We start from the raw sequence: 23,835 nt of genomic DNA, 5'->3' as shown, positions 1-23,835 counted from the left end.
TCCACACATGATCTGGATTGGCATAGGGACACATATAACATATCTGTCCTTCTCTTCTTCTTCATCTCTCTTTTCTCTCTCTCTCTCTCTCTCTCTCTCTCTCTCTCTCTCTCTCTCTCTCTCTCTCTCTCTCTCTCTCTCTCTCTCTCTCTCATACATTATCTTTCACCTACTCTCTCGATACTACTCTCTCACACATATACATCACACGCATTAACAGACAAACACACATAAGCTTATGTATTCGATCCTCGAACTTCTCCACAACACGTCGGACTTTCATTTAACGAGTTTACGCGTCTCCAGTCGGCCGCGAACGAACGAAAACGTTCTCTCACGTATTTACTTACTTACTTACTTACTTACTTACTTACTTACTTACTTACTTATTTACGTATATCTTCAACGCGGAAATACAGACTGTTATAAGTTTCGAAGAGGGTTGCGAAAATTATTGGATTATTCTAAAAACGTTCGAAATTATCTCTTAATGTGTATTTTACTTCTTTCTCGTTAATCGATATTGATACAAATCAATAATATATGTACTTCTCTTCCCCTTATGTTTGTCTCGCAGTGAAGTTTACATCTCTTTCATTTTTCTTTTTGTTGTTGTTGTCGTCGTCGTCGTCGTTGTTTTCTTCTTTTTTCTTTTTCTTGTTTCTTTTTCTTTTTTCTTTTTTTTGTTCTTTTCAAGGAACAAACGTAGAAGGTCGTGAATGAAGACAAAATCCGTTTGTTTGTTTTCTTTTTCTTTGCCGATTTTTTTTTCTTTCTTTGCTTTCCACATAAATTCTCACAGAAGAAACATCGTCCGAAGTATATACGCGAATTACGATAAATTTTGATAATCGGCCATTTGTATTTTCGAGGGTGTTAATTATTTTCTTTCGGACGGGAAGGGGAAATAAGGAGAAAGGGACAATTTTTATTATAAGGAAAAAAGAAAGAAAGAAAAAAAAAAAAGAAAGAAAGAGCAACCACAAGTACAACGACAAAAAGGTGACCATGGAAGAAAGTATAAGTTGCATGGAAGAGGAATGCCTCATCGAGAAACGAAGAACAGCAATATTGAAGGAATGTTCTGAATTGTTGAATGAGGACAACCGTTACACGAAAGAAGTATTCAGGAAATTGTTCCAAGATCAGGTACATACATTCATACTAATTGATAATTATTTTTAAAATAAAAAACAAAAAAAGAAGAAAAAAGAAAGAATTGAAAAGAAATAAAACTAAAATCACTGTAGAGTAAGCCAATCATGCAAAAGGAGAAAGAGAAAGAGAGAGAGGGAGCGGGGAGGGAGAAGGAGAGAGAGAAAAGAAAAAAGAAATCGAATGATCTGATCGAGCATGATACACCGATTTACCATCTCAATTACAATTGCAGTGTCACCTACTAATTACGTTGTATCCTCCCAATCAAGAGTTCTCGATCTCTTTCTTAAATAAACTACACGCACAAGCAAATACACTCGCACGTCCCGAAATTAAAGTGACGGGCACGCTTCGAAAAAAAGAAGAAGAAAAAAAAAAGAAAAAGAAAGAAAGGAAAAGAAATCCAAACCAAAAAAAAAGAGAAAATACAGGACGTGCCAAAAGTTTCTAGATATGCTTAAAAAAAAAAAAAAAAAAAAAAAAAAAGAATGGAAGTTCCTAACCGATTACAAAAATCGATCGCGCTTCTTCGAAATCTTTTTAAACTTCTAATTGGGCCTCGTAATTTTTCAATCTAAAGTGGGAAGAAAAGAATAGCAAAGAATTAGCCGAGAAAATCTCGAAAGATATATGAATAATAAAGAATAATGAACTTTTATGAAACTTTTGATTCATCCTGTATAATAAAACGAAAACGTTCACACGCGAAATAAGATTGAACTGGCAAAATTGGCTTTAAAAAAAGAAACAGGAGAGAGAAAAGAAAAAAGAAATTATCGAGACTAGATCAAAGCGATAAATCATTTTATGAGAAAGAAAGAGAGAGAGAGAGAGAGAATATCGAAAGATATGTTATTACAGTATTAAACAAAAGTGATTCGTGGGCGAGCTACGCACGATCCTAATCGATCAGCTAATTTTTCTTACGACGTAAACGTGAGAGAGAAAGAGAGAGACAGATCTATCAGTTTCTCTCAGAAGCACAGCAACAGTAGTAGGAAATATCTAGTAATCCTAAGGCGATCATGACGACACAATCGAAGGAGACGAGAGACTATACTATCGAAGGACCAGGTTACTTTTCGATCAAGGTGCTCATTCGCCTAAGGCTCGAATGACCTTGGTTGGTGGTGCCTGTGGCATTTTATCTCTCTATCTATCTATCTGTCTATCTCTTTTTTTCCTTCTTTCATTTATCTATTTCTTTCTTTCTTTCTTTCTTTCTTTCTTTCTTTCTTTCTTTCCTTCTTTCTTTTTCTTTTTCTTCTCCTAATTGCTCGACGAAAAGTCTGCATCACATCCTCCGATATGAGTGTTTGAACACTCTCGTTTCCTTCTCTTCTTGTTCGCACCCATGTTTCTTATCTTACTTCTTTCTCCCTCTTTTTTTCTTTTATGTTATTAATTTACACTCATTTTTATCTTCTTTCTTTAATTATTTTCTTCCTTCGATTTTATTTTTATAATTATTAATTGTAATTCGATTTATTTCTTATTTTAATTTTTAATTAACACGAATGAAAATTTCAGAGAAATCGTAACGATCCTATAAATGTCTCAATGAACATTTATCGTATCTTAAATTAATTAAACAAAATCAAAATGGAAAAGAAACAAACCATTCTCAATCACGTGAAATATAATATTATACAAACTGAATCAATCAATGATTGATATCTTAGAAACAACTTTTCCTTGGTTAGAAGAAAAAAAAAAAAACAGAAATTGAGATCATGTCATTTGAAAAAAGGACCAAAGGAAAAGATTGCACGTAATAGTCTATTAATAATTCTGGTACTATCACAGTTAGAAAATTCTTAATTTTTCAGTCGACATATAAAAAAAAATAAATCGTTTATCGAATAAACCAAAGAATACCATTGAAACAAGATCGATCGATTATCGTTGGATCATCGGATCCATACCTCTATGGATCATTATCGATGATCCTTGGATCAGAAGATACATTAATAGTAATATCAGATTACTCCAATTCTTTCTTTCTCATTTTTTTCTTTTTTTCTTTTTTTATTTTTTTCGATTAAAAATTCAATCGGAACACTATAAATCGTTAGATCTTGTGATGTGAAAATGCGATGATTATTAGAGTCCCCTCTTTTTTCTTTTTTTTTTTATACGATATTTCCATCTCTTTCCCAAGAGATAAGAAAAAGAAAGAGAGAGAGAGAGAGAGAGAGAGAGAGAGAGAGAGAAATGACACATAAGACGATGATTATACTGCTGGCAATGACCCATTTTACGGTAATCATGGAAAATGTAAGCCCGAAGGTATAATACGAGCACTCAGAGAGCGACTATAATTAATATAATAAAAGGCTAAATCCGTGTGTTATGAAAGTCCGCAAGTAAAGATTGGTTACCACTTTCATCCTGCACAAAAGATCATTTTTATATTTGGTACAGGGTCTTCCTATCAGGATCGAAAAAGAACGATTCTTTCTTGTTTTCATTTATGTTTTTGTTTCGATTTTTGTTTTGTTTTTTTTTCTTCATTTTCCTTTTCTAGATTTTTCTCGGAAAATTGTTTGGACTGTTCGATCAGGATCGAGACGAATTATTGAGGCAGGACGAGTGGTTCGAATTTATGAAGGGTAGATTAACGTAAGGGTAGATTATAATATTCCTCGATTAAAGTTTCTTCTTCGATTACTTGTTTCATGTCATTTTAATGCTTTTTTTTTTCTTTTTCTTCTTTTCTTCCTTTCAGAAACGAAAAGCAACACGATTTCATCGATCAAATCGAAAGCGTAGCGTTCGTTTTGTGCGCCGAGAAACCATTGAACTTTACCAGTTTCGTTCAATTATTCTGTACTAAAGGGGTGAGAATATGATCGGACTTTTTTCTCCTTTCGTTCCTTTAAAACTGATGTCAATTTTTAGGTAGTAGACAAACTCTTTCGATTGATCGATCAAGACAATTTTGGATATGTAACGTCCGTCCAAATTATGGAATTCATTTACAACGTCAGCAATCCAAGGTATAGTCAATAATCAAGGTTGACATGAAGAGAACATTTAAAACTAATTGACGATCGAAGTTTTTCTACTTTTTTCACTTTTTTTTTTTTTTTATTTCTATAATTCATTAAATTCGACAGACCACGTGCGGGCTTTGACAAACGTAGCCTGGAATGGTTAGAGAATATTTTCAAGCAGACAGTGGGCAATCAAAAGGAAATACGTCATGAGGAATTCAAGAAGATAGTCACATCGAAGAACGTAGGCAGGAGGCATGAATGTAGATTACTTTGAACGAAACGAAAAAATGAATAATATTTTCTTTAACGCATTACGATCCGGGATCGAATTTATCATAAGATCTTATTAGACGCAAACTGGGCCCTCGCTTGTCCATACTATTACATTTTGAAATCTTATATATAAAAAAGAAAAAAGAAGAAAACAATACATAAACGAAAAATAGCCTAATATATTTACTGAAGACAAAAAATTCAAAAAGAGAAGATAGAATAAAAAAAAAAAAGGATGCCTATAAATTTGACAAATTTTGAGATCTCGTAATGAGAGTAACACCTACGATCTTTAAAAGCATAAATGCGATCCTGCGTTCCAACGATAAATTTTCTAAAATAATTCATTCTATAATAAGTTAAATGTCTTAACAAATTAAATCGATTTTTAGCCGTTCTTCACGGAACGTGTCTTTCAAATATTCGACAAAGACAATTCTGGGACTATATCGCTTCAAGAATTTATCGACGCCATGCACGAATTTGCTGGAAAATCTGCCGACGACAAAATCAAATTTCTTTTCAAAGTCTACGATATAGATGGTTGGTCATTTCGCAAAATCTAAAAATCATTTATAACGATTTAACGTGAAAGAAATGTTTTTTCTTTTTTTATGAAAAACATTTTTTCCTTTTCTTTTTAATTCCTAAAAATTTGTACAATAAAAAGGCGACGGTCTGATTCAACATCGAGAACTGGAACATGTGATGAGAGCGTGCATGGAAGAAAATGGAATGGAATTCAGCGACGAACAGATCGAGGATCTAACGATGGCACTTGTCGAGGATGCTGATGCCTGTAACCGTGGTGCGATCACGTTCGAGGGATTGAAAAAGCAATTGGAGAAACACGAAGGATTGTTGGAAAATTTATCGATTAGGTTCGTATCGATTCTATCTATCTATGTGTTCGAATAAATCAGCCTATAAATAATAAATAAGTTTTATTATTTCAATAGGATCAATACGATCGAATTATCTTTTTATAAATTTCTCGGAGTAGAATTAAGATCTCTTTAAATAACGATAATAATAATAATAATAATAATAATAATAGAAAAAATAATTTTCCTCAAATTAAATCAATTTCCCTTCGTTCGATCGGATCGTTAATTAAATCCAATTAAATTGCAGCATAGATCGTTGGTTAGTCCCGCCAAAGCCGAAAGACAAAAAAAAATCTTTCCTTGGATTTTTAAAGTCGTTACGACCCTATCAGTTAACGAAGCCCTACATGAAAAATAATTACGTTTACATAGCGTTCATATCGCTCTTTCTAACCATAAACGCAACCCTCTTCGTCTCGAGAATCTTTCAATATCGACGATGGAATGGCTACGTGATCCTGGCACGTGCTTGCGGTAACATTACGCAAAATTTTAATGAAATAAAATTAGCTTTGTTTATGGAACTCAAAATAAAAATGTTTCTGCGCCAAATAATTTTTATTTATTTTACAACAAAAAATATTTCACGAAATCGCAGGTCAATGCTTGAACTTCAACTGTTCGTTCGTTCTCGTTCTGATGCTAAGGCAATGCATAACATTTTTACGAACGAATGGTTTCTCATCGATACTCCCATTGGATCATCATATATATCTTCACAAGATGACTGGGGTTTTGATCGTTGTATTCAGTGTCGTTCACACGGTCATGCACCTTTTAAATTTCGGTGAGTACGACAAAAATATTAAATAAAGAGAGAAAAATTTTGTGAGATGCTTGGAACAAATTAAAGTCAAATTTTCTTAATGCTTTTATTTATATTTAAATAGACAAAAAAAAAAAAGAAAGAAAGAAATTTTCTTCAGAAATCATTTCATTATTTCCAGGTATCGTTGTTTTAAACGACAAGACATTAAACAGCGCGAATTTTACCATGGCAGAATGGATTTTCAGTAGCAAGCCAAAATTATTCGGATTGGTGGAAGGTTGTGCTAATCCTACCGGTATAGCCCTAATCGTCATACTCGTTGTAATGACCGTCTGTTCGCTGCCATTTGTAAGACGTGGCGGGTGTTTCGAGGTAAAAAGAAAAAGAACGGAAAAAAAAATTGTATCAAGAAACATTCAATGCCAATCTCCTAATTTCTTAATGAAAATAATTTTCTCGTTTCTCTCTCTCTCTCTCTCTCTCTCTCTCTCTCTCTCTCTCTTTCTCTTATGTATTTAACAGATCTTCTATTGGTCGCATCTGCTTTACGTACCATTCTGGATTTTAATGATATTCCATGGGCCTAACTTTTGGAAATGGTTCGTCGGTCCAGGAGCGATTTATCTCATCGAAAGGATACGAAGACTCGCATGGTCTCGTTCTCAACGTGGGAAAACTTACATAAGTTCCGGTCTCTTGCTACCTTCAAAAGTAACTCATCTGGTGATCAAACGGCCACCAAATTTTGACTTTCATCCCGGTGATTACGTTTTTGTTAATATACCAGTAATAGCACGTTACGAGTGGCATCCGTTCACTATCAGCAGTGCTCCGGAACAAGAAGGTGATTAATGATCGTTTCCTTTTAATTAATTCTACTTTTAATTTAGATTGCAAACATATTTGACATATTTAAACAAATAATTAATGAACCGTTTGTTTTTTCTATCTCTTTATTTATTTTTATCACGCGAACGAATTTCGTGTTCGAATGGTATCGTTGACGTATTTAGCGAACTGAAGAAAGAAACGAAATGAGTTCAAGGTTCTGAAGACAAAGAAACGAGTCCAGAATAAATTTCAATCGCATAATGACCGACATAATCTACATATTGTGATATTCATCGACCTACTCTGTATTTTCTTTCTTGACAGATTATATATGGCTTCACATACGAGCTGTGGGTGAATGGACCAACAGCCTGTATTTATATTTCGAGAGGGAACACATGAAACTCCATCGTGGCGACGATTTATCCGTCGATAATGCTAGTAACAACGTTAATCTTACACGTAAAAAATCGTGAGTTTATTAATATTGCGCTTGAAAGCATGCAACACTTTGCACGTAGTCGGTAAAAGCGCTTGCAACATTATCCATATTAACTTTTGCTATAAAAAAATATATACATATTGCCTATTAAAGGGACTAAAAAAATTTCTCACCTACACTCTAATGTTGCAAGTGCTATTACCGACCAGTAAAATTTTTAAACCCCTAAAATTATGCAACATCGCTTACATATATATATATATATATATATATATATATATATATATATATATATATGTATGTATATATAAACGTTTTGCCTACCGAACGGGGCGTCTGAATATAAAGCGTGTTGCCTATATTTAAGCGTTATAAATATTACGAAATTAATTAAATCATTTAATGGATTTAAATTATTTCCCAAAACTTATCAAACTCTTTGTAGATTTCTCAGAATTAAATTAGGCAAAGAAGAGAAGGAAGATACATGCTCGTTACCCGATTCACGTGGTATCGATAATCTCGTTTTCGTTCCTGACGTTAAACCTTCACCCTCATCAAATCCATCGATCAATGAAAATGGAACATTTTTGAAAACTCCGGAGTGTAAGCAAATGATGACAGCAAATACGATTTTCCGCATTAAAATTTTACGTAAATTAATAAGATTGATCGTTTGAAATAGGTACACCAAAGGTGATTAGAATGACAAAGGAACCGAAATTACGTCAATTTTTATTGGCCAGTAAAATTCCATTAGAAAAATCATTTTCAGTTCCTGATATGCAAACGAGATATAAGAACAAACAACGTTTGATCGCGTAAGTATCGACTAAATTAAGCTAATGTCATTGCGAATCGAGAAATATTTTATTAAAAAAATTTGTAAATAATTAACTTCGTTAACATATAGATTACGCGATTATGGGAGATCAGAATCCGAAAGGAGTTTCGACGAATGTCAGATACGCCAGGCTCGCATGAAGTCTTTAGGCATAGCTTATCTGAGCCCACAAAACAAATCCCTGGCTCAGAGTTTTCGATACATGAGAACGAAACCCACAATAATAGCGTTTAAAACGCCGAGTTTTGAAAATTGCGAATACGAAGAAGGAGGAACGAATTTGAACAGCGGTAAACTTTAATAAAAAAAAAAAAAAAAATCCATTGGAATTATTTCTTTTTATGGAGAATAATTGTTACAACCAAACGATTGTCTGTAATTCTTTTCTTTTTTTTTTTTTCTTTTTTTTTTAGCCACGACGACGATCACAGAACAGAAAAATATTAACTCGCCAGCTTCTTCGGTCGGACAGGAAACTGCAGAGGAAGGAAGATTGAACAAAATATTCGAAGAAACTAAAGTATATGAGAAAACTAAAACGATAGAAATTAAAATCGAAACAGCATCGAATACAACTATAAATTATCCAGTTGGAAAACCATTAGAGGTGAACCAATTTATTATATCATCAGTTATAAGTTAACGATTAAAATGTCTGATGGAAAATAATCCAATAACGTACCGATAATGAATCTTGATTTAGATATTTTTGGATGGTCCATACGGTGCACCCTCGAGTCATATATTCCAAGCACAGCACGCAGTATTAATTGCAACTGGTATCGGCGTAACCCCATTCGCTTCTATCCTTCAATCGATCATGCATCGATATTGGGAAGCTAGGCATACTTGTCCTAAATGCAAATTTTCTTGGGCTAACGAAATACCGCCTACTGTGATGCATCTACGAAAGGTGATTAGAAATCATTAAGGAAAGAAAATAATTAGTAAAAAGTGTAACGATCCATTGAAATCGTCGTCGCGTATAATCGAATATATTATAAAAGTTGATCTAATTCTGGACACATAGGTCGATTTCTTCTGGATCAATCGAGATCAACGTTCCTTCGAATGGTTCGTCAACTTACTATCGCAACTCGAGATGGAACAGGCCGAATTAGGTATAGCCATGGAACGTTTCCTCGAAATGCACATGTATATTACAAGTGCATTACAAAAGAACGACATGAAGGCTGTAGGCTTGCAACTGGCAATGGATTTGCTTCATGAAAAGGTTCATTTATTTTTCCTTTGATAAAAATCTAATGTCATGAAGAACTATGATGAAATGATTTTTTTTCTTTTTTCTTTTTCTTTTTTTTTTTTTTCTTTTTTTTTGTCCTCCTTATCTTACTCCTTAGGAAAAACGAGATCTCATCACGGGATTGAAAACAAGAACGAACGCTGGCCGTCCAAATTGGGACAAAGTGTTCAAGCAACTTCAAGATAGAAAAAAGGGCAAAGTTACTGTATTTTATTGTGGCCCACCTCAGCTGGCGAGAATTCTCCGGTACAAATGCGATCAGTTTGGATTTAATTTTCGAAAGGAATCCTTTTAATTCTATAATTTCTTCGTTCTATTCTTTTTTCTCCGTTTTTTTTTCTTCTTTTTTTTTCAAAATTACGATCGATATCTCGCTCTCGTATTCCCGATTGTTTTTTGATTTAAATAATCGAATCTATGTGGCCGACTTCTAGAACAAATACATCGTTGTATTTATAAATTTTAATTATTTTATTCTGATAAATTATTCTTACTTATCCAATACTTTAAGTATTCCCTATCTCTTAACCTTCGAAACAATCAATCTAATTATTTTTTTATATTGTCCATGACTCTGGCTAATTCGTGTAATGTCCAAACGAACAATACGATTAACAGAAAGTTCACTTGTCCTTCTGTCATACTTTATTTTCCTTTTTTCTTTTTTTTTTCTTTTTTTTTATATATATAATTTTATTTATAATTTTATTCTGAAAGGGTACTTTTTTTTACTTTTTTATTTTTTACGTCAAATATCCTCGTTAAATTGTCTATTATCGATTTTATGATCTTCAAATGTTTCTAATAGATTTTAATTAATTTTAAGTGGCTGGTATTATCACCATTACATACGTTGGTATATAGTAAAAATATTGAAAAAACGAAGTACACAAGAATATGTAATATTATATTTAATAATTATATAATATATAATTATTTTTATAATTTATAGTTTATAAACTATAATTGCATATGTATTGTTATTGAGTATTACTCTTATCCTTCGTCGGTAAAACATTTTTTGTAGATAAACGAGTAATCTGTTTTACCGATCGATAAAAGAAAATGTCTAATAATTCAAGAAAACTAAAATGCAGAAGAACGGCGACACTTTGATACGAACCGCCTAAATGTCGTTATTGTTCATACCTCTTAGTTTGCTATCTAATTATGGCACATGGTGATTACTCTTTTAAAAGTAACAAGTGTTGAAAGAAAACGTGGCACTGAATCTTTGTTCCTGAAAATATTTCCATGTATTCGATGAAACTGAGAGAACCTATTACTGAAAGTATAATATATAACTGCCTATTTTATTTTATCAAGTACGTTATTATTTAATCATATATCTCATAACTTTCTCATCATACTGTACTTATATGTATATATATATATCTATAAACGATTTATTATAAAATATCAATCTTGTTAATTTTAGCTCTTCAAATTATAAACTATTTTAATTCTGATTGGTATATGTTAACTATACCGTTGACAGTAGCTATGTGTCTATTTAGATGGTAAACATGAGAGTACTTTTAATATTTCTTGGAATCATACAATTTTTGGACGTTTTTACATTATCTGCCGCATGGGACAATGATGAATTAGAAGTTTTCGATGTTGTCGAAGAAGTTAATCAAAATTTCTACGATCTCTTGGGTGTTTCTCAGGTATAACATATCCCATTTATTCTGTCTTACTATAAGAAATCAAAAATATTTTGCATTAGATGTGTTATGTGTATATCTAAAAAAAATTCTTTATAATTATTTCTTTTAACCTAGGTGGCAAATGCCTCAGAAATTAAAAAAGCTTTTAGGCGATTATCCCTTCAGCTGCATCCGGATAAGAATGCTGCTGAAAATGCAGAAGAACAGTTTAGAAAAGTAAGTCTACTTTAGAAATATCCAAATTTTATCCAATTTTTAATATCATAAAATTTATTCAACTTTTAGTTGGTTGCCGTGTATGATGTCTTAAGGGATCCTGGAAAGCGACAAAAATATGATAACGTTCTTGTTAATGGCTTGCCAAATTGGCGGTCAGCTGTATATTATTATCGACATGTAAGAAAAATGGGATTGGTAGAAATGAGTGTTATTTTATTTATGGTGATTACAGTTGGACAGTATTTAATAGCGTGGGCTGCATATTTCGAAAAGAGGTATACTTATGTGAGTATGTATATTTGAAATAGAGAATATTGTTCTACTTCAAATAAATCTGCTTTTTATTTTCTATTTTAATAAAGCTCACAAATCTTTTTCCATTAGTAATGTTCTAGATGGTAGTACAATTAATCTGTTTTTTTTTTCTGCATCTAAGAAAAACATTTATTTCAGGAACAAGTACTTGGTAGTAAGCTCCAGAAAATGCAGAAAAAAAATAGAAAAGGTAAAATGGATGTTCCAGATTTAGCTGATATTTTAGAGAAAATTCCAACTCCAAGCATTTGGAATACTCTTCCATTTCAACTGCCACGATGGACAATTGCATCTATCGTATCTATACCATCTATTATTCGTGCTATAAGCGAGACCATAGAAGAAAGAAAACGTATGAAAAAGAAAGAAGAGGAAGAGGCATTGTTAGAATCTAATATCATATTTATTAAATTTAATGTGCTATATGCAATATTATTTTATTGTTGTTTGTTACATTTTTTTTTTTATGTCGCAGAGCTCAAGAAAATGAACAAGCAGAACCCGATACTACACCGCGTGGTCCAAGAAGACGAAAAACTGGATTTCCTCTTCAAGAGAGAAATGATAGCAATTCAAAAGTGGTACCAAAAAAGGATAACAACGATGCAGATCATATTTATGAAAAACCTACAATAACTGGTGGATTATGGACCGACGACGATGTAATAGAATTAATAAAGCTCGTTAAAAAATATCCTGGTGGTACGCCAGAGCGATGGGAAAAAATTGCAGATACAATGAATCGTACAGTCGGAGAAGTTACGCATATGGCCAAAAAGGTATATCGTATATTGTAATGATTTCGAAAGAGAGAGAGGGGGGAGAGAGATATATAAAGATAAAAATATTAGATGTTAGTAATTAATTTTTTTTTTCTTTTTTTTATATTTACTTTTTAGATCAAAGATGAAGGATTAAAACCTGGAGAATGTATTGAAGATAATACTGGAGCAGATCGACCAAAAAAAGTAAAAACACGAAATGAAAATGTTGATAATACTAATACAGAATGGAGTCAAGAACAACAAAGAGCATTAGAATCTGCGCTTATAAAATACCCTAAGGGAACATCGATGGATAGATGGGAAAAAATTGCGGCCTGTGTTATAGGAAAAACAAAGGTTTACCAATATTATTGAATTCATTTACTGTATCTTTTAAATTTAATACCATTAATATTAATAAAATTTTTAGGAGGAATGCCAAGCACGATATCGACAACTAGTAGAACTAATTAAAAAGAAACAACAGTCGTGACTTGATCTACGGAAAAACATACTCAAGATTCTTTTATTAAATGTTTAATATTTCGTGTTACCATTGTAAAAAACAGAAAAACGTTTGTCCAAATTTATTTCTAATAATGTTTTTTTATCTGATCAAACATTAGATAATGAGAAATGCAATCAATTTATTAATATTCAAACGTAATTCTTTTTTATAAGATAAGAATTGTCCAATTTCATGAGTGATATAATACAAACATCTTTAACTTATCAAAATATTTGTAACACTATTACAATCATGATAAAATGATAATCTTCCATTTTGGCAAGATATCATTAAACCGTTCCATCATTTACTATGCCCATATATCAAGAATGTATTTATTTAATAAATTTAATACTTCGTTAAGAGAAAGAGACTGAAGAGATATAAAGTTAAGATATAATATTCCTATAATTTAGATTTAAATTGAAAATATAATTTTACTTAAGTCCAAAGTCTTACATTTTTAAAAATGAAATAATTATTACAGTCATATAAAATGTACATATGTACATATAAATACAATAAATTCATCATACGTTCGATCTAATTAATGAAAAGTGTTGTGATATACACAAACAACATAGTTTGCATCCCTAATTGCAGGGTTTCCCTAATAATATATCATTCTATTTATCATTCATTATAACATTCTATTTAAACTATATTTTATGATATATTTATCATGAACGCGTCTCGAGAAAAGAAATTAAAACGATCTGTATACCATTTGATGATTTTTTTTCAAACTTATACGATTAATAAATAACAAATTCGTATGTAATTATTACGCATTATTTAAATCATACGTGCATCATCTGAATGTATTTGAAATATATACAGTTTTTCTCTACATCATATAATTACAGTTTATATTACGTCGTACTATGTAATAAATATACATAAAAATGTGTTCAGAAGTATATTACAACTCTTATATATCTAAACATTCTAATAATTTATTTTTTTCTTTTTTCTTTCTTTTTTTTTTTCTTTTTTTATGATGTTTGAATGAGAGTACTAATACCAATGATCTCTCTACGTTGTATAAAATTATTTATTTACAGATCGTTTATTTACAAAAAGTTTATAATATCAACAGTATGTACTTAGAAATTAATTTAATTAATTTAATTACGTCTTCTACGAACCCTAGATATTCGCCAGGCATTAGGTTCTTCATATTTATTATATAAAGGTTCAAGTCTTTGATTCTTTTTGAATTTACTAAGTTTCGTTGGATCACTAAATTTGAAAAATGCTGGAGCAAACTCTACCAACCATTTTGGATCTATAGTAGTAACTTCTCTCATATACTCTTTTGTAGTTTGCACTAACTCATGATAAATTACCCATTCGGGTTGCCTATTGAATAATGCACTGCTTGGATGAATGTACACTACCTGACTATCTACTAAAGTTCTGTAACCTTCTTGAGGATCCTTCTTGGCAGCATTTCTAAAGAATCCAGAACAGACTGCTTTTTGAATTCTAACAGTATTTTTTCCCGCTGATACTACATCGAGTTTATGCCTATCCATTATACCTAACAATTGTTTTCGTACATCCTGTGCTCTCTTCAATGTTCTCATTTGAACAAAATTTTCATAACACCATGCATTACTAAATTTATTATTTCTCCAAGAATTATAAACTGCCAATAGTGTTAAATGATCACCTTCTGCCTGATTGAATTTCGCCTTTTTCTGATCCGCTAAAGCTTGTTTATCCTTTGGCCTATAAAAAACATTCTGTACAGACAGCATACTAACTATAGTTAATATTTCATCCGAACATTGAAGGTGTACGCTCATAATTAACATTTTAGATAGATTAGGTTCTAAAGGAAATTCAGCCATGCGTCTACCAAGGCGTGTCAAGAGACCTTCGTTATCTAAAGCGCTCAAACTGTGTAAGGATTCTAAGGCCATAATAAGCGATTCTACTGGTGGTGCATCCATAAAATCAAAATGTAATAAATCATTGATTCCCATTGTTTTTAATTGCAGTACCGTAGTAGCTAAATTTGTTCTCTGTATTTCTGGTACAGGTGTCGGTAACATTTCATCTCTATACGCTCTCTCTGTATAAAGCCTGTAACATTTTCCAGGGCCTGTTCTACCTGCTCTGCCTGCCCGCTGTTTTGCAGCAGCTTGACTTATAGGAGTTACTATAAGACTATCCATACCAGTTTTAGAATTATAAACTTTCTGCTTCACAAATCCTGGATCGACTACATAATAAATACCATCTATAGTTAAACTCGTTTCAGCAATATTCGTTGCTATAACAACCTTTCGCGAACCTGGTGGAGCCGGTTCAAAAATTCTGGTTTGCATTTCGGAAGGCAATGCGGAATAAACTGGTAAAATGATTAATTCGGGTACATCAGGACCTAATGATTTCATACGTTCATATAAAATCTCACATGCTGTATCGATCTCCTCTTGACCAGTCAAGAACAAAAGAATATCACCAGGAGGCTCTCTTAAATGTATCTGCATAACAGTTATAAGTGCAGCATCCAAATAATCAGTCTCTGGTTCTTTAGTATACATTACTTCTACTTCAAATGTTCTTCCAGGTATAGTAAAAATCGGTGCTTCAAAGAAGTATTGAGAGAATTTGACAGCATCAAGAGTAGCACTGGTTACAATTAACTTCAAATCAGGTCTTTTACCAACCGCTTGTTTAAGAAGTCCAAATAAAACGTCTGTATGAATAGTCCTCTCGTGTGCCTCATCCAACATTATTACGGAATAGGTTTTTAAATCTAAATCCATAAGACATTCTCTAAGTAACATACCATCTGTCATATACTTTATGCTCGTCTCTGGGCCAGTACAATCTTCAAATCTAATTGTATAACCTACTTCTTGGCCCAAACGACATCCAAACTCTTCGGCTACTCTTTTAGCAACGGACATGGCAGATATTCTTCTCGGTTGAGTACATCCAATTTTACCGCGAGCAGTAAATCCTGTTTCTGCTAAATATTGAGTGATTTGAGTTGTTTTCCCTGAACCAGTTTCACCAATGACAATTAAAATTTGATTATCCATCACAGCCTTTACCAGATCATCTCTAAGTTTGTATATCGGTAAAGTCTGACGTTGTTCGAGCAATGTCAAATTAGTTTTCTTACCAAATGATGATTTCTTCCCACCTATTACATGCTTTTTCCATTCAGGCAGATCTTGCGTTTGCATACCTATTCCACGCATATTAGCAACAAGCGTTCTGCTTTCAGCATCTGGTAATGGATCAATCCAATTTTTGTTAATACCGGTAGGAACAGAATCCATTTCTTGTTCTCTCTGTAACATCTTTTGTTCCCTTCTTTCTTTCGCCAATGCGCTCTGCATCATTGCAGCTTGGGCCAAAGAGCCATCAGGATTTTTTACTATACGCACAGGACTCAAATCTCCCAGTGCTCTGCCATGGCCATGTAAAAATGGAGGTTCCTCTTCCACCAACTCAATTTCTACATCTTCTTCTTCATCATCTTCCCTGGGTAGAACTCCTGTTTCTGTATCGAATTCAGGTAATTCGCTTCTATCTATACACGATGCGGCAAGCATCTGCTTTATTTCCCATTTCTCCGGGGAGGATAATCTCTGTACACGCTTTCTAGAATATGTTTCATCTTCATCCCATGTACCTTGAATTTCTAATAATGACGTTGGACGATCTGGATTCCTCAAATATTTTTCATCTTCCTCAATCTTATTAACTGCCACTACGGGATTTAAATCTCTACCTGTTTCTTGATCAACATCTTTCATACTTAAGGAAACTTTTTGCCCTCCTACATTCAATACCTTAACAAGAACTTTTTGTCCTCTGGTTACTACGTCACTAGCACTAGCTACTCTCCCTTCTCTTCTTAATTGCGAAATATGTACTAAACCCTCCCATCTTCTTCTTAAACCTTCTAATTGAACGAAACAACCAAATGGTACTATATTAGCTACTTTTCCTGTATATATTTGACCAACTTCTGGCTCAACCGAAAGTTCCTCCAAGGATCTTGATCTAGACCTGTCACGATTCCTTGAATTCTTTGAATCCTTATAACCGTGCGATCTTGATGTTCTACTGGATGACCTTGATCTTCTTCTACGTCTCCTACTGTGTTCTCTTTCCTTTGATCTAGAACGATTCCTAGATCTAGATCTACGTTTCTTATCCTTTCGATCATTCGATCTAGACCTATGTCTTCTTCTTTCTCTATTCTTTTCTGAATCTTTATCTCTGTTACTAAGTTTATTACGTTTATGATCATCCTTTTTTCCATTTTCATTGTTTTTCAAATTAGACGGCGCTAATGCCTCTAAAGATGCTAAAACGTCGTTAACTATATCTTTATCTGTTTTTTCACTATCTTGCGTAGATTGCAAGACATCATTCGGTAATGCCAACGCAGGAAACTTTTGTGCTAATTCGTCTTGTTTGGACTGATTAGTTGTCACAGATTTATTAGAAGGTGCAGACGGTTTCATATGTTGTATTATCCTAAGCAAATTCGCTATAAATGAGTCCGAAAATTCAGCACCATTTTCAATCAAAACTTTTTTAAATGTTTCGAAAGTATTATTTTCTTCCGATAAATGAATTATAAATTCGGCCAAATCTTTATCGTTTAATCCTAAATGATTTTCTAATTCTGTACAAATTTTTGACACCAAGGATAAATGTTCCAATTTCGTAACCTCGTCCATGTTGCTTTTTCTTTGTCAGAAAAATCGTAACACTAATAACAACAATATCGTAATTGTATTCGTAAATCGTATGAGTAAAAATACAAAGATTATTTTACAATATAACGTTTTGACCGTATATGAAAGATTAAAGTACGCAAACGATGATTTTATACGAAAAACAAGATTTTTTCGTGCCTTCCTCACTCTCACGATCGACGCACGAGATACGTTTTGACGCCATATTGTGACGTCATCGTAAACAGCTTAGTCCACCAATGAACAAGTCAACACGATATATGATTGGTCCGCTCAACATACCAATAAGAATCTTCCAATAACATTAGCGCCACCGTTCCTTCTTATAATTTTTCTTCCTAACTTACGACTCTTTTAATTATTATTTTTTTGTTATTCGTTTTGTTAAGAGTTTAACCAATATAAGTAGGAAGAGATATATAACAACGTTATATTTTTTTAATTTAAGATATAACCTAGATCGAAATATGCGGATGAAAAGGAATACCACGACATCGTGTTAACGTAAAGATAGTGATGATAATAATTGTAAAAAACACTATTAACTAATTGTTCTACATAATACAACAGTTATTTTTAATTATTATTATCCATTGATAAAAATATTTCATTAGTTTATTAAAATTAACGTCGAATAAAAATGTCATATATACGTACGTCTTAATGTATTACAATGGGACAATTTGATACTTTATAGAGGATCGTCCAATCAATGCAGACCTTTAAAGCGTACTTATGATTCGAAAAAAAATTGAATATATTGCATGATAAATTGATATTCAATATAATATTGATCAGTATATTTATTTTATTATTAAACCAATCATATTTCGTTAGTATTTTCAAGAATGATTATTATCGTTCTCTATAAGATTAGAATATAATGGAAGTTGATTTGATTTACATTGTAAAGGAAGCCATTTTCTATAGTGGCCGCCTTTCATCCGGAACACGCGATCGAGGTTCTTGGCGTTGAACGTTACGCCTTTGGAAAACTTGTATTTTTAACCGTGTATGCAAAATAATTTTGTTAATTATTAAGATAGTGCGTATGATATACGTCTAAAACGTATTTATAGTGCAAACATGGCGCGATATGGGCAAAGACCCGAAAACGCACTGAAAAGGGCGAACGGTATGTAACACCTTTTAGCATTGAAGACATGACATGGCTGATAGCCTGATCTAACCTGCATGAAAATTTTAATTTTATTACTTTATGTATTCGCTTTGTTTTAGTTTTTCTTATTTCTGTACGATTAATTAAATTTTTCTTTTAAATGCGATTAAAATTATCTAAAGTAATAGTAGACTTTATTTTTAGATAAGATAATTTTTAATAGTAGAATTTGTTTTCAACTTATGTCTATATACCAATTTTATGTACTGTGTCAACATATGTATGTAACGACACGATTCTTAGTCAAGTATCTGCGTGTATTGATGAAATGAAATTAAAAAAAAAAGGATTATATACTTTTCACATAATCTCGTCATGAAATTTCTTTATCCCACGAGACTTTATTAAAGCGAAATTAATCAATTAGAATACTTTTTATCTCGTCCTTATGTATATAAAATTCCGATAATAATTGGAATAAAATTAAAAGTATTCTTTTATTCTGATTATGTTCGAATCGATCGTTCATCTCATATATACTTAATTACTTGTTAAACACTTCATTCGTTTTAATTATACATTATGGTACATGTGAAAAGCAATGAAATATATAATCCACATGTATATATATACACACACACACGTACACTTATACATACATGTTAGTAGGACTTTCGTGTGTATGTGTGCACACGTCGTGTGTATGCACGCATCACCGATGCATGTGATATATAATAAAAATATTTTATAGCATTTTAAACACACAATGCTACGTATTTATATAATCTCTGTTATATAATCAGAAAAGTCTATATTTAACGAACAATATCCAATTTGTTCATGTTTCTTTTTCTCATAATAGAAAGATGTTTTTATTTTAGCTAATTAGAGAAAATTCATGAAATTTCATTATATTTAATGGAATCGAATATATTCCCGTGGATTTTCAATAATTTTACAAGATATATAGTTTATGTATTCTTACTTTTATTTATCTTTTCTTTTTAACAGAATTCATTGAAGTTGGCAAACCAGCCAGAGCTTTGGACACGTTGCAAGAAGTCTTCCGAAATAAAAAATGGACATACAATTGGTCAGAATCGGTACTGGAACCTATAATGTTCAAGTACTTAGATCTTTGCGTAGAATTAAAAAAATCTCATATAGCGAAGGAGGGCCTTTTCCAATATCGTAACATGTTTCAATCGGTTAACGTTGGAAGTTTAGAAAATGTAATTCGTGGCTATTTACGAATGGCAGAAGAGAAAACTAATGCAGCAAGAAAACAAAGTCAACAGGCGGTCATCGATATAGATGATCTGGATAATCTTGCAACGCCTGAGAGTATTTTACTTTCTGCTGTAAGCGGTGAGGATGCACAGGATAGAAGCGATCGAACAATTCTTACACCTTGGGTAAAATTTTTATGGGAATCATACTGTCAGTGTTTAGAATTGCTAAGAACCAATGCTCATGTAGAAAGTTTGTATCACGATATAGCACGTATGGCCTTCCAATTTTGTCTGGAATACAATCGTAAGACTGAATTTCGAAAGTTATGCGAAAAATTACGAAAACATCTGGAGGAGATATGTAAACTTCCACAATTAGTTTCTAATGTCTCTATGAACAAAGCTGAAACTCAACAATTGAATTTGGAAACTCGACTTAATCAATTAGATTCGGCAATTCAGATGGAACTTTGGCAAGAGGCATTCAAATCGTCCGAGGACGTGCATGGTATGATGAATCTCTCCAAGAAATCGCCTGTTCCAAAAACGATGGCTAACTATTATCAAAAATTAGCTATGGTCTTTTGGAAGGCAGGTAATTATTTATTCCATGCAGCAGCTCTCTTTAAACTATTACAGTTGTCACGCGAGATGAAAAAGAATATGTCACCAGAGGAACAACAACGAATGGCTAATCGCGTGTTGCTAGCCACTTTGTCGATACCATTGCCGTCGGCACATCCTGAATTCGATCGTTTTATTGAAACCGATAAGAGCCCTTTGGAGAAAGCTCAAAAGCTCGCGACACTTTTAGGATTAACACAACCACCAACGCGAGTTTCCTTATTGAAAGACATTGTCCGATTGAATATCGTCAATCTAGCCTCAAGCCAACTACAGGAATTATATTCGTGGTTGGAAGTTGAGTTTCATCCTCTGGAACTTTGTAGTAGAGTCGATTCAGTCATTCGAACGTTGCAAGCCGATGAGAATAGTCCTTTGACGCAATATATACGCGCTTTACAGGACGTTACGCTCGTTCGGTTAGTCCATCAAATATCTCAAGTCTATCAGACTATACAATTCGCTAGATTGCTGGAACTTGCCAAGTTCACAACAAACTTCCACTTGGAACGGCTTCTAGTCGATTGCGTTCGTTACAACGATATGCAGATAAGAATCGATCACGGCAAACAATGCGTACACTTTGGCGTTGATCTTTCGGAAGCTCAAAGAGAGGATCATCCAGATGGTCCAGTTCTACAAGCGATGCCATCGGAACAGATTCGTTGTCAGCTGGTCAACATGGCTACCGTTCTTCATCGTGCGATCAACGTGATCAATCCAAACAAGAAGAAGTTCGAACGTGAAAAGCTTCGTGGCGCGATGGTTAACCATTATCACGAAACTAAAATGAAGGAACACCAGAGAATATTAGGAAGGCACAAGATCATCGAAGAAAGAAAGGAATACATCGAGCACATCAATACGGTTCGCGAAGAGGAAGAAATGAGACGTCAAGAGGAATTACAGCGTCAGCAAATATTAGCTGAACAAAAGAGACTCGAGCAAGAACGCGAGGAACGCGAACGGAAACGTCAGCAAAGTGAGATTCAGCAGATCAAGGATCGGCATCTCAAGGAGAAAATGCAACAGATTTCGCAGACCAGTCATGGGCAGAAAGTGCTGAAAAAACTCGACGAAGACGAGATCAAGAAGCTTGATGCCGAACAGATAGCCGCCCGTGAAGCGGAAGAATTACAGAAAGAACGTAGGGAGATGCAACAAAAATTAAAATCCCAAGAGAAGAAGATTGATTATTTGGAACGTGCTAAACGTCTTGAGGAGATACCTTTATTGGAGAAAGCTGTCGAAGATAAGATGGAACAGGCAAAGAAACGTTGGGAACAACAGGAAGCCGAACGTATTGCTGCTGCCATCGAAGAGAGACAACAAGCCGTAGCGACTAGAGAACGTATGGCAAGAATGAAGGAAGATCATGATATATTTTTGGCCAAGATTTTGGCTGAACGTAAGAGTATTTACATGGAGAAGCTAAAGGAATTTGAAAAGATGTTGAACGAGGAACGTGCTAAGAGATTGCTCAAACGTAAGATGGAACGCAAAGCTGAACGTAAGATGAAATGGGAGAAGGAACGGGCCGAGGCAGCTGAAAGAAGACGTCTCGAGGAGTTACGCATCAAGCAAGAGGAAGAGAAGAAACGTTTGGAGGAAGAGAGAGCAAAGAGGGAAGAAGAGGAACGAAAGAAACGTGCCGAGGAAGAAGCAAGAAAGGCCGAACGCATAGCCAAAATTGAAAAACAATCTGAAATAGCCAGAGCTCGAGAAGCTGAGATCGAACGTCGTATGGAAGAGCAGAAACAAAAGGAGAAGGAAATGTTAACAAAACGAAGACCGGATGATCGCTATCGTCCACCTAGAGATGGCCGGGATGGCTTTAGACCTAGTAATTATTTTCTCTAACTCTAATTATATAACCTTATTCTTATCGTTATTATTACGTGATAATTAACAGAAATTATTTCCATATTTTATTGAAAAAATCTCATTGCGTTTTGTTATACCCAACAAAATTTTATTAATTATTCAAAGAACATTTTTCTCTGTCGCTTCTTTTCAATCTTTACTTATAATAATCAATATTTTATTTAATTATGCAATATTCTTTTATTATAGCTGCTGAAATTTCAAATTGGCGTTCTTCTCAAGCTGAAAGAAATGACGAATCTAGATTGAGAGGCTGGGATTCAGATAAATGGAGAAAGGATAGGAGGAAAGAAGATTTTGAGAGAGATATAAGCGACAGGGAGAGATTAGATAAAGGACCTGAAAAAGCCGGTTTTCGAGATCGTGGAATAGTAAGTAGAAATATGTTGCTTAACAAAGTAAACAATTTTGTTATTGCTGTAACATCAATTAACATGGGCGATTATTTCACGTTTCAGTCACGAGTCATTCTGTGTAATACTGACAGTCCTCGACCTCGTCGTCCCTACCGACAAAACGATATGAGTCGTAATGATATGGATTGGCGTAGTAGAGACTCCGCCGCTCAAGATGCTCAAGATCCACCAGCCAGACGTCAAGATGATAAGTAAGCATTGTCACAACAAAAGTGTATTTCAGAATTTTTTTGCATGTAATCATTGAAGCGAAATTTTATATGCGCTTTCATTTTTTTTTTCTTTTTTTTTTTTTTTTTTTTTTTCTATTTAATAATTATAAGGTTTATTACGTTGAATCGAACGACAGGCCTCGTTTGTTCGTTGCCATTACTTCTTTCATCATTTTTTCCATCATTTTTATTTCCTTTTTTTTTATGTTCATAAAAGAAAACCAACGGATCCTAATCGTGTATAAAATCTGGCGGCAATGTCGATTATTACATGCTAATTCTGAGAAATATATATATATATATCGTGCATATAATGAATATTCATGAAATTGTAATGGTAACATTCATCATCTATATTTAGATGTAAGTCCACGATGAATTAGTTAAGTTTCATATATTGAATACGTTAAGATCGATGCCCGCTTATCGACCATCTCGGTTTTTATTTATCTTTCACTAATATAAGTTAATAAACACGATAGAATTTTTATTCAATTTTAATAAGAAAGAGAGCACACTTGACTAACGTTGCTTCCAATGTAAAAGCTAACACTTCATCTTTTATATATTATATTTCAGTATATAATCGTACTAAAGTTATTAAGTTAAATGCATTCCTAAAAAAAAAAAAGAAAAAAAAAAAAAGAAAAAAGAAAAAAGAAAAA

General features: G+C 33.2%; 4 protein-coding genes across 6 annotated transcripts in view; 3 read left to right on the top strand and 1 right to left on the bottom strand.

The window, feature by feature from the left end:
- Positions 1 to 178: 178 nt before the first annotated feature.
- On the top strand, positions 179 to 10,093 carry LOC124430743 (NADPH oxidase 5). Its single transcript, XM_046977731.1, has 19 exons — positions 179 to 1,149; positions 3,686 to 3,780; positions 3,887 to 3,998; positions 4,060 to 4,157; positions 4,278 to 4,398; positions 4,823 to 4,973; positions 5,101 to 5,311; positions 5,565 to 5,791; positions 5,916 to 6,104; positions 6,265 to 6,458; positions 6,609 to 6,930; positions 7,242 to 7,389; positions 7,805 to 7,965; positions 8,045 to 8,180; positions 8,273 to 8,493; positions 8,617 to 8,810; positions 8,907 to 9,116; positions 9,234 to 9,437; positions 9,565 to 10,093. The coding sequence occupies exons 1-19, from the start codon at positions 1,009 to 1,011 to the stop codon at positions 9,760 to 9,762; spliced, it is 3,333 nt and encodes a 1,110-aa protein (XP_046833687.1). The 5' UTR covers positions 179 to 1,008; the 3' UTR covers positions 9,763 to 10,093.
- A 468-nt stretch (positions 10,094 to 10,561) lies between these two features.
- Positions 10,562 to 13,319, top strand: LOC124430750 (dnaJ homolog subfamily C member 1-like). Of its 2 annotated transcripts, none has more exons than XM_046977748.1 (8): positions 10,562 to 10,792; positions 10,985 to 11,140; positions 11,255 to 11,356; positions 11,426 to 11,644; positions 11,813 to 12,057; positions 12,150 to 12,453; positions 12,574 to 12,795; positions 12,869 to 13,319. In XM_046977748.1, the coding sequence occupies exons 2-8, from the start codon at positions 10,985 to 10,987 to the stop codon at positions 12,929 to 12,931; spliced, it is 1,311 nt and encodes a 436-aa protein (XP_046833704.1). In that variant the 5' UTR covers positions 10,562 to 10,792; the 3' UTR covers positions 12,932 to 13,319. The 2 variants fall into 2 exon arrangements, with proteins under 2 accessions (XP_046833704.1, XP_046833703.1); XM_046977747.1 differs by having other exon boundaries at positions 10,563 to 10,792; positions 10,906 to 11,140.
- Positions 13,320 to 13,982: 663 nt separating this feature from the next.
- LOC124430746 (ATP-dependent RNA helicase DHX8) lies at positions 13,983 to 18,267 on the bottom strand. The gene has a single exon (XM_046977738.1). The coding sequence runs from the start codon at positions 17,662 to 17,664 to the stop codon at positions 14,074 to 14,076; it is 3,591 nt and encodes a 1,196-aa protein (XP_046833694.1). The 5' UTR covers positions 17,665 to 18,267; the 3' UTR covers positions 13,983 to 14,073.
- Positions 18,268 to 18,603: 336 nt separating this feature from the next.
- Positions 18,604 to 23,835, top strand: part of LOC124430747 (eukaryotic translation initiation factor 3 subunit A) — a 6,790-nt gene continuing 1,558 nt past the window's right edge. For both annotated transcript variants that reach the window (XM_046977740.1, XM_046977739.1), the window contains exons 1-4: positions 18,604 to 18,817; positions 19,814 to 22,501; positions 22,732 to 22,913; positions 23,001 to 23,149. In XM_046977740.1, the coding sequence (XP_046833696.1) occupies positions 18,769 to 18,817; positions 19,814 to 22,501; positions 22,732 to 22,913; positions 23,001 to 23,149 (3,068 nt within the window). In that variant the 5' untranslated portion in view covers positions 18,604 to 18,768. The remainder of the gene's footprint in view (positions 18,818 to 19,813; positions 22,502 to 22,731; positions 22,914 to 23,000; positions 23,150 to 23,835) is intronic.

Source organism: Vespa crabro, chromosome 19 (assembly GCF_910589235.1).
Source record: "Vespa crabro chromosome 19, iyVesCrab1.2, whole genome shotgun sequence".
Lineage (NCBI taxonomy): Eukaryota > Metazoa > Arthropoda > Insecta > Hymenoptera > Vespidae > Vespa > Vespa crabro.
Note: the sequence above shows the minus strand (reverse complement) of the source record. Positions and strands in the feature narration are given on the sequence as shown.